This window comes from Trichoplax adhaerens, genomic scaffold, assembly GCF_000150275.1.
Source record: "Trichoplax adhaerens TRIADscaffold_3 genomic scaffold, whole genome shotgun sequence".
NCBI classification, from domain to species: Eukaryota; Metazoa; Placozoa; class Uniplacotomia; order Trichoplacea; family Trichoplacidae; genus Trichoplax; species Trichoplax adhaerens.
The window spans coordinates 4,080,089-4,091,796 of record NW_002060945.1 but is presented as its reverse complement, the minus strand read 5'-3'; the positions used below and the strand labels follow the sequence as shown (position 1 = coordinate 4,091,796).

The window sequence follows — 11,708 nt, the reverse complement described above, 5'->3', positions numbered from 1 at the left end:
GTATAATGAAAAAATTCTATCGCTTTTATAATTCAAGTGAATAAAAGTCCGCTAGCGCGATATAAGACTATTAAAGGTACAGTTGATGGTATGCGGTTTAGGCGGCGTTTTAACTATCACGACTGAGATGATAACGCAAGAAGGCAATGCAATAGGTCTATAGTTCAATCTTCTTACCAGCAAATCTGCCTTGTAGATTACTATAAATTACTGTAGAATGACGTACATTGTAGTGCCCTTAAAACAAAATTCTAGTGCTGATCTTTAGTTACTATTCTACCATTTCCATTGAACAGGTAGTTGTCGATCGATGTCTACAATTTTGCTTTGACCAGCTAGAATACAACTATTCTTTATTGTATGAGAGGATATCATCATATGCAGTAGATAAGAGAAATCATTATCACGGTTTCATACAAGGTTTATTACAGCATTATAGTTGATTTACATTCGCAGAAAAATAGCGCTATCATGTGAAAGCTGTACAGTAGTGGAGCAGAATTCTGTAAGGATTTGCATATATCATATAGATAAGTAATGGTGATTGCTAGAAATTATGTTACAGTTCCATATTAAAAGCTAGCTCTTTTCCTTTAAGTGTTGTGTTAGTAGCGAGGATAAACGTGCTTGATTACCACCTAATAAAGACGAGGTTCTAGATGCAGTTTGTATCAGTAACTGACAAAATTGACTGCGAAGAACATCGATACTAGGTAGCTGAGCATAATCTAAGATTCCAGATTTTGCTAACAATCGATTCTCAAATTTACCGCCTAGGATCTCAATTTTGGGAAACTTAGATAAAATTTTGATCATATCGGTTACAGTGCTTGGCTCTTGACTATAGAATATACCAGTAGAACTAACAAATAAAGGCTGCATATTCACATAAGGAGTATCTTCTAAAGATTTCTGGGTAAGCTTGTTGGGTACAATTTTCATTGTGATTCCTTTCTGTCGCAAGATATAACGCAATTCTTCCCACTCTGCAGATGTGATACCGTCATTGTAATGAAATGCGGTCACCATTTTATTTACATCTAGTATCTCTCGGATTTCCTTAAATATGATTTGTTTCCTAAGTTTCGGCTGTAAAAGATATAGCAATTAGCTCATGCCGCATTTCATTTAGTTACAATAATATTTCTATTTACTATACATTTATTTGTACAAGTGGATGATACGCTACATCACACTTAGTATGTTGTACTTGCAGGAAGAACTGTAAGTGATATATCAGATTATTTCATCATACTAATGCAACATAATTGCATCTCCAATTGTGTACAAAGATTTAGCAATAGTACCTACATTAAACTATCGCTTATTTTATGCTGTATTGGTTCCTAATACTGGCTATGATGTAAATTTGTAGAAAATAACTGAAGTATGTAGATTTCCAGATGCATCAGAAAGTGTTTCCTAAACGACCAATCTTAAAGTCACGCATTGTAAGTAATCGTTTAATTTTCATGTCAATTAAACTGGTGTCGGTTTATAGATCTAATTTCTAAGTAGTCCATGGTACCGCTAAGGCTAGCTAGTCCAGTTTGTTTACTTCGGAATAAGTATTGAACAATGATTATAATTACCGATTGACATTTAGCAAACTGATACTGCAAACCTGCTATTTTAATATAATTTTTCACGAAATGGATAGCTTTACCTAAAACGTACGGTTACAGCCCTAGCTTTTTATTGAATTTGAACGAAAATTAAATGCAACCATGAAAAGATCACTTACCTCACGTTGAACATTTTGGGCTTGCTTTGCACGCTTGTTAATAGCACAAGTAACATCCGGTTTCGGAGGTCTTGACGGTTTGCGAGCTTTCGGAAAATACTTTCTTATTGTAGCTTTACGAACTATAGTGTTGCAAATAAGGTTAAAATAAGACCTGAGGATGCAAAGTCACGAATTTACAATTAATAATTGCAGCAATGGCATAAGAGTTCCAATAGATCTGGTTCTTATGAATGGATACAACTGTTAACAAGACAAATGACTATAATATGATGATACGAGCAAATGGATTATTACTCAGCTTACTATGCGTCATATTTTGAAGTAAAATCTCAGTTGATTATGATCACAATCGCCATTATAAGATCTGCAGTAGTTGTATCGTAAAACACTAGTCGAAGTTCAGAGCGATACTATGACTCCGATGCAATGCACTCATTCGGTAGAGTATTCTTCTTCAAGAATTATTAGCCATTTCACGGCTCTATTGACAATCATTTAATAAATTTAATTCTATCGGTTGTAGAACGATGATAATAAAATAATATTACAGTTATTAATAGCACTTTACAGATAGATTCATAATAATAGTGTGATTCTGAGAATTCAAGCGTCCTTGTAAAATATTGCACCGACATCGACACGCATTAAAGATTGCAAATTACCGCGTGATCATAACAACGCTACGATTATTACTCAATTTATCTTACACAGTACACATATGAAAAATATTATTATCATAAGCATGACCCATTGGAGTAAGGAGTATTTGCAGTTAGAGAGTTTTAGAATTGCTAACAATGAGCACTGACTTACCGATTCTTGCCGGAACTAGTGACGACATCTTGGATGCGATCCAGAGGTTGCTGGTAAACGGCAATGCACTGCAAAAGCTCAATGCTGGCCAGGCTAGGCTGGGTGAGCTATCCAGAGTAATCCAGATACTGTTACTTAGACCTGAGAACGGTCTGGTTCGAACCGGTCCAATTTCGGTTCAATGTGGGACAGCACTTCTACAGTACATACTGTACACTGGACAGTACAGTATACTGTACTGTAGAGTAGTACAGTACTGTAGTCCAAACGTTTTTTTTATCACTGACGGTACTGTACAGTACACTGTACTGTACAGTTCACCAGACCCTTTAAGTACTGGACACAGTGTACAGTACTTACTTTACTGTACACTGTACAGTACAGCCAAGGATTAATTAATTAATTAATTAAGAGTAATAAAAATTGATTAGACTTCCATCTTGATGGCGCCACGCCATAGCAAGACTCTTACTGTCAGGGGCTTCTTCCAGTAGTCCGTGGCTGAGCATCGATACGAGTACAATAGAGTGCTTTTGCAAAGTGATTTGTTGCTTACGATCAACACTAGCTAGCCTGGAATTTGTTAGTCAACAGCTACTTCTTGTTTTAGAAGCCAAATGGTGGTGGGTAGAAAAGTCAAAATTTGAAATATGACACCGGAAGAACTACAGCAAACGCTTCAGCAACTATCTGTAAGTTCTCTCTCTGGATGTAGATCGATCTTGATCCTTTACTAAAGATTATTACACGATTGAATTGAGTTGAGTCCATACGTTAATTAATCCACGGAGTCTACGATCGCGATTAGTCACAAGATTACTGTATATTATTGTTCAGGGTCGTGAAGGTAATTAGGTCTCGCCACCTATACGCTACGACTTATGAATAGTAATAGCAATCGATTTTGGCCACGAAGATATTTGTACTTGCTGTGATTACTCGTATTTTATGTTATATTACTAGAGTATGACAATGTTGCGTCAATACTAGACTTGCTTGTAATAAGAGTGTTAAAACTCACATTTAAATGGGTCTTACTCTATGGTGTAGATTGTGCAACTCTATTTTACTTCGCATCATATTAGTGTAGATGTTTTACTGTAATATCAAATAGATATATTCAATGAATTAATTAAAAGAACCTACACGTATGTATAATTATTGTATGCGAGATAGTGCGACACGACCCCGTAATCTAATGTAGTACTGTCTATATTAATAGACTGTAGAGTGTACTTTTTACCGCATGAAGATGCGACTGTGTCTTGAGAATTTTGACCAATGTAAAAATTTATTTGAAACTTGATAGTTGCGACAGTCACATCGAAACGATAAGTGACAACGTCATCTTGAATATTTCAGATCTTTGAGTTCTTTAACGTGATAGTATGTAATTAATATCCTAATTGATTAATTATCACAGTGGCGCAACATTGAGAATTTTACATGGTACCAAATACGTATATAAGCCTCGCACAAACAAAGTATTTAGTTTTTCTGTATTATTCTACAGTATTCAAAGTAAGATCATGTCCAAAAAACTGACCTAGTTGATGCACATGTACTCTTTCATTTTATTTTACACAGTAAACCCTGATCTTACCAGGACTATGATGATATTGTTGTTTGATGTATATTTGCATATACGTACGTATATGATATTAGATATTATAGATTGATGAATATTTTACAGGCTTCTACAGTATTGAAAGTAGGATCATGTCCAAAAAACTGACCTAGTTGATGCACATGTACTCTTTCATTTTATTTTATACAGTAAACTCTGATCTTACCAGGACTATGATGATATTGTTGTTTGATGTATATTTGCATATACGTACGTATATGATATTATAGATTGATGAATATTTTACAGGCTTCTGCGAATGATACCGCAAACGTTTTACGACATTTGAAACCAAATTCTCCATTAAGCAGTGCAATCAACTTGGAATTAAATACTTTAAGGACATCTGGAAAATCTGAGGTTGGCATTCTAATCATTTTAAAAATTGCACGGTATAATTGGTACGCTAGGCACACTTTAATTTTAGGTGTCAAAAGTTATCGAACGCTTTTTGATGCGCCATTCGACTTTTATAGCTTCTCCTGTTTCGTCTTTTATGCAGTATACGTAGAGTTACCAGTATCTCTGGTACCGCTAGTTTTATACTATCTACCAATGGGTTAAACTATAAAGAGTTATAGAGCAAGTCGTTTAATCATTGTAAAGCTTTTTCAAATGATTTTTAATAACTTAAGATTTTTGATTGTCGTGAGTTGATTCGTCTATATCAACCTTAGCCATTTATATACATATTATCCATTGCATTCATTATCTCCAGATCAATTGCCAAATCTATAAGTTACTTGCATCAGCCTGTAGTAGTAAACAAACCGCGAACTATTTACCGGCTGTTATTCAATTCGTACCTGGTATTATCTGGAATTACCTTGTGTCGGTTGCTCTCCAGAGCACAGAACAAAGTTACATAACACCATGTCTGCTTAAGATATATAATGATGTAAGTGCATTACTGGCCTAATATTACATGCATGGTTGATTGCTTATACTACTGTGACGATTGATTGTTCTACATTGAACTAGGCCGTTCTAGATCACAAAGGAGAACCTTCGTGTAAGTTATTTAAAATGCCCTCTGTCAGTCATCCATCCATTTATAATCAGGTAATTATAGAGCTGCACAAGATGAAAGTTACTGTCGACTGATTGCGCTTTTAGTTTCAAATTTGTAATTAAGACATGATAAGCGAGCGACTTTTTCAATACGACTGTCTTACCAACATATTTATAACCAATGTTTACTTCCCTTAGTTCTCGTATTATAAAGTATTTACTGTTAGTAAAAGTAGATAATATGGATAAGTGTTACCAATCGTAATGTTGTGACAGTATGACAAACTATCTTCAGAACGTTAATTAATTTCTAATCCTATGTTTTCTAGTCTACCATTGATAAGGTAACTGCTCTTACTCAATCAGCTCTTCGAAAGCACGATAGGAATCATGCTGCGGTAGCCAGTGCTGGTCCTTATAGCATTTATGATCAGTTAAATGCATCTAATAGGTACTTGATAGTTATTATCATACTCTGTCTGCTTGCAATTAGTTTAGAACAACAGAGACTGATTATTTTCTCAATAACTGCATTATACGCTGTAGAAATTCGATAATATACGTGATTATCAGCATTTACAACGAAATCATTTCCGAGCTACCGGAATACTCCCATACAAGCTTTTGTCAAATGTGCTCTAGGTAAATAGCTATGAAATATACAGTATCGAAAGAATTTGCCAAACGCAAGCTTATTATTTTAATATTCCTACTTTCAGGATTGCAAACTGTGGATTTGAAAATGACTGCGATCGCAATCGCTATAATTTAAGCCGTAAAGATGGTGATAATGGAGCAGCTTTGGATAAACTGCCTAGAATATGTCTTAATTCTGCAGTAATTAATAATATGGTGGCCGGATTATTGTACATAATGTAAGTATACTTCATTATGCAACAAGATCTAGTTCGGAGTGATACAGACAGTGAGTTTACTACTCAATTTTAGGCATAATGGCCATGAAGAAATAGCAAAACGCGCACTAAAATGTGTCCATTATCGTGCTTCAATGGATCTCATGATTGACACTTTATTGGTTAGCTTTCGTCATTTGATTGCTTTACTTTGTTTATAATAACACTTTACTCAAATCCAACGTATCTTCTAGGTAACCAATGCTGCACTACATGTATTGAATGAATCAGTGTCACTTGAGCCGACTCAAAGTAGTGGTTAGACAATATTTGCAATTGAGCATATTTTTTACTGAAATTAAATTACTTACAACATTTAGCTTCCTAATTATAATGATAGCGTTAAATTACGTAGATATATCGCACAATCCTGAAACAGCTTTAAGGAAACTGACGCCAATTAAAGATAAAGCTAGTGATGGAACTGGCAGCGCCACCAAAAAAAGTGGCAACCTTAGTACATCTGCAGCATTTAGTAAATCGTTAGATTTGTTAAATGCTGACAAGACTTATCCAATAAAAGCAAAATCTGTAGAGGAGTTACGTGTAACTCGACAATCATTCCCTGTCACTAAAGAAGAGAAGGTTACGCGGAGAGATAAACATGCGGCTGTATCTGTTGATAATATTAACTTAACTTTATCCAATACAAAGGGAATGTTTCAGTTTCAACAAGAAAAATCTAAATCTGTTCCTGCGGTTAGTTATTCCGAAGAGGTAGAAGTTTAAATTATGAAATGATACGGAGATAGCACAGTATTAACAATGTGCAATATATAGTAAGAATAGATGGTATTCTAAGTTCTTATTGATTTTTATTTGATTTTTAACTATAATACACGTATGCGTGTATGCATACAGATAAAGTATGTTCTATAATATGTTGTTTTGTGGATATGCATGTAATGACTACTTTTGGTCCTAATAATGCCGTTACTGTTAGAGAATCTTAGTTACACTACATGACTGGGTGATTTAAATTTGCCTATGTTAGCTTACAACGTTGTATGCTTGCTAATTATAATTGGTTATTGCCATATGTTAAAAATTTATAACCGAACTTGACTGGACAGCAGTTTTGATGTTTTTTGTTATACAGTAAGTTACTTTCCAATCTTGTAGAACTGATCTTGCTTAGCAAGAATAGTCACTATAATTCTGCGTACATGTATACGTGTAACGAACTGTGGATGTCACGGTATTACTCCAATTCATCATTTCGTATGCAATTGTTCTACTGTATATTGTATCTAATTCGGAACAATTTTGCCCTAACCTCGGGGAAATCTTATTCATACGATATATGAAAGTAGCAGCATATCTATGTTGTCTTTTTGGATTGTCTTAATACATTGTATATTTATTTTCCTAGGCGACGTCAATATTACAATCTTATCGATTGTAATTGTACTTGGTTTTCGTTGAAAGGCCCGGTGCTTCGCCTTTTTAATTTTCGTATTGAGCCTGAGGTGTTAAAAAGATACTTAATTTCTCCTTAAAATTTTATGCTATCATTTTTACATAATTATATTCCTGGCAGTGTTAACACAAGAACGAATATTATTGTAAATATATATATGAAAGACAGTACTATATTTTGTCCGAATTATTCTACTGTAGTTAATAAAGTATTTAGTAATAAAATGAAGAGAAAATTATAGGGTCTACCAATTTATGCTTGTTGGCAATATTAAATTTAAACTAAGTACAAGATTTAATTTTTAACTCACTTCTGCGAATATAAAATCTATTGTTATGCGCAGTTCTTTGTGGCTACTACCGATCATGTGAAATTTAGTTAAGTAGCTTTAAAAACTACTGGATTTAATTGTTTTCTCTCACCCTGTGCTCTTCAATCATAATGAATTTACAGTAGTTGCATCATTCAATACAGCTGAGAAATAAAATATTTTGCTTAGTATATCTAGAATCCAACGAATATTTTGGTTCAGTAATATACGAGTACATATCCATATTAATAAGAAACGAATGAAATAACTTTTCAGAATGCCATAATTGGCAATTTGAATGTATATACGATAATAATCTTGGTTCAAAATTTACCCTCCTAAAATCATTTAGAGATTAATCAAAACGAAAATAAATATTAGGAATATCTACCTCGAATTTTATTATACTGTATTTGTCTGTTTCACGTCAATAAGCTAAAATATTGGTCTACCAGCTTGACCTTCCGGCTCATAAACTAAGGTTAGGTGTTAATACTGTCTGTGTAGCAGTATAAAACATTATAGGGAATAATTTTTGCAAACTATAAGGACCTTGTTATTGTTATTCTTATATCCCATGTCATGTCTAATTCAAACAATGCTTGAAATACCCTGTCGGTTAGGATTATGTCGCAGACTAGGACATAAGATGTATGGTATTATAGTCTTCCGAAAAATACATCATTAGTCACCACAATACTGGCCACCTTAATTGCGTAATCATTGGTCTACTGAAATTATATAATTGCTTGTCTATGGTTAGATTTTGTTACGACCGTCATACAGTAACGTAACTGATGGTTACTGTGAGAACAGTTAATTTTGCTCTTGTGCATTGTGTTCGTCTATAGTCCGAGAGAAATTTTTCTGATTTTATTATGTCATCAATGACGCAAATGATTGCATTTCCAAGTTAATTGTCTTGAAGGTGAAAATTTATTCTCATTTTGAAATTAGTGGTATACATATTAAGCGAGAGTCTAGGTGCAGTGCTTTACACCTACAGTGAATTGGCCCTTATTAATTGCAGTTGATAAGTAGCAATATCCTCGATTTGATTGATACTCGACGATAAATTCATCGTTCCGCCCAAAAAAGACTTCAGGTAAGAGCTATTCTCAATGATAAGCTAAATGGGTGAGAATTAATTAATATTATGTTATGTATAAGTATGTATATGTATCTAATTCGTCCAATAGATTGATCTTTTTTATCACGATTACTTACTGCTTCAGCAAAGTAGCCCAAAAAGGCTGAGACGGAAGCAAATTCAATTTTCGTTCTAAACTAGATTGCTACTTGCGTCTTTTGGATAGCAGTTTCTCATACTATAGTGAGGCGTCCCGTTCCAGAAGGAAATACGAATATTACGTTTTATCTTATAGGAGATTAAGTTTAATTTACGTTCCTAGTTTATGTTAGTCATGATGCTTTTAGTAAAGTGTCATTAATTCATGTTAGAAATATAGTTTATTAATTTTAGTTATCCAGATTTCGCCTTCTTTTACCGGGTCTCGTAGGAGCAACTAAAGACAAATAACTGCTAATTTATCATAAATTCATATATCAAACTTTTAATAGATGAAATTTCGAAGGAATGTTTCTTATGGCCTTTACCCACAGATAATATCAATTCATTAGAATGGCTATAGGTTATAGGATCCAGATACGTCTTTTAGTCTTACATACACGAGTATTCTTCGAATTGCAGACTTTTAACACTGGTCATCATTTCGTTGTAGAATAATTGATTTCCATCTAGTTTACTTTTTATATTAGGAATAAATGTCGTATTTAATTCTCCAATATGCAAGAAAAGATAGTAGACTAATTCTCTTCCAATCACTAAAAAAGAAATGTTTCCCTGAGAACGTATACTTCCACCTACTTAGTATTTATCGATGACAATATTCCATTAGTCATGGTGATGGAAACTAATTGCAGTAGAGTTTATTATAAGATCATAACACGAGGTAACGACCAAACTTCATACGCTGTAAGAGAATTGAAAACTAAATCTAATTACTTCTACCTTTATTCTAAACTATTTAACGTCTCTAAATAAAGATAAACCCATTTAAGATTTCTATTCTATCAAATTAACTTCGCTAACATTCAGTTTTTCAAGTTGGGACAAAATTATATCACTTTTCGAAACACGTATCGGTCGGTACTATGTACGTTACCTACTACTAACAAGTAGTCTTATTTACTCCTCCTACCGCTTATTTCAATTATTATCGTGCTATATTCTTTTCTAACTGTAGTTCTTTATATCTAAAATTAGTGTATCCATAAACATTTTATATAAGATAGAGAATGTAGAAGAATATCTTAAAATAAAGTCAAGCATATTGTCTACAATCAGAAAGAGTCTTTCTGAGTTTTATAAGCAATAAATATAGACTAATGGCAGTTACCGGCGGAAACGATAAAATATGTCTATCAAGAATAATTCCCTGAAAATGTTCAGTCTTTGACTTATCCGATACTACTGTCAATGATGAGCCTTATATTACATTAACTAAACTCCACTCTTGTAAGCCTGAGGGCTTGATATTTTAGTAACGCCATCGCCAATCGTCTTTGTTGTCACAGGCTAGCGACATATCATACTCTCAACGATATACTATAATTATGACACCCATTAGTACTAATCTAAAGTTTTTTGACTATTTTTGATTTTTCTTGCAAACGGAATTGATGTTTATCATATTAGCTACTCTAATATACGCGTGCATTAGTCCATGCTGAAGCCTACGGTATATCGTAAGGGGGGGGGGGGAATACGGTAATCACAGTAGTTGAAGTGCCTCAATTTACGTATATTTTCTACTCTATTTCAATAAACTATAAATTCAGTATGTATTTATTTTAAAATTACTGCTACCGTATTTGCTTACAGACAAACATACTGCACAAAAGCAAATTCCTTTATTCAAGTACTACTTTTATTATAGTTTTGAATTTGATCGACAAAAAGAATTTCTATTGACTTTATGCAAAATTTGGAGTGTAGAGTTTTTGATTTTAAATCTCGATAATAATGCATATTTTCCCGATGCTGTTGAACAATAATTTTTTGAGCTTTATTTAAGTTACTCAGTGAGTTAATTACAACTTAACGATAGCATAAATTGTTATTGATGCCGTCGTGCGCAATGAATAATTGCGTTTGTAAATACTATTATATTCATGGGCTTTGCAATCGTATAATATTATCATTCCTCCTTAACGACCATCTAATATATAAATCAAAATCAAAATACAGAGTACAGAAAATAGTCCATTGTAATGATTTAACTGTCAACTATCTAAGAGGGCTGTTATAAATTGGTAGATGATGCATGGTGAATTCATTGAATTACTTCATATTCTAGCTGATTTGTGGATATTTTGAGAAACAATACAAGTACTGATTCTTTTCATCCGATATGAATAAGAAATCAAAATGTATTTAGATCCAAATAATAGCCACCTTCCTAGCTTTAGAATTTACAATAAATACTGTCTACGCTACATTTAACACGATATCCTTCCTTTCATTTTGGATATACTATTCTTTTACGGTACAGTGATTCTTTCTTTAGCAAAATTTGCTCATTTTTAATCATACACTTTGACCGCTTACGCTACGAACGAGACTTTTGTACTACCATATGTTGTATTTTAATTTATATATATTTAGTAATTAAATTCGAAATTATTACCACGTCAGTTACTAGAATTAAAATCCGAATAATATTTAAACCTTTTAAACGTTAACTTTTATACTATTTATTATTTACAACAAATTGCAGTCAACTGATTCACTCAAACTAGCAGCAGAGGTACCATAAGCATTGAAGTTTTGAGAAGTTACGATG

The 11,708-nt window shown here is 33.3% G+C and overlaps 2 protein-coding genes across 2 annotated transcripts; one reads left to right on the top strand and one right to left on the bottom strand.

The window, feature by feature from the left end:
* Positions 1 to 579: 579 nt before the first annotated feature.
* Positions 580 to 2,588, bottom strand: TRIADDRAFT_54455 (uncharacterized protein; the record flags this gene model as incomplete). The annotated part of the gene is made up of 3 exons (XM_002110407.1): positions 580 to 1,089; positions 1,745 to 1,866; positions 2,561 to 2,588. 3 exons carry the CDS (start codon positions 2,586 to 2,588, stop codon positions 580 to 582), a joined length of 660 nt encoding a protein of 219 aa, XP_002110443.1.
* A 622-nt stretch (positions 2,589 to 3,210) lies between these two features.
* On the top strand, positions 3,211 to 7,611 carry TRIADDRAFT_54454 (uncharacterized protein; the record flags this gene model as incomplete). Its single annotated transcript, XM_002110941.1, has 11 exons — positions 3,211 to 3,252; positions 4,437 to 4,547; positions 4,906 to 5,085; positions 5,169 to 5,249; positions 5,528 to 5,649; positions 5,918 to 6,073; positions 6,147 to 6,234; positions 6,307 to 6,370; positions 6,453 to 6,811; positions 6,974 to 6,978; positions 7,485 to 7,611. 11 exons carry the CDS (start codon positions 3,211 to 3,213, stop codon positions 7,609 to 7,611), a joined length of 1,335 nt encoding a protein of 444 aa, XP_002110977.1.
* Between the last annotated feature and the right edge of the window lie 4,097 nt (positions 7,612 to 11,708).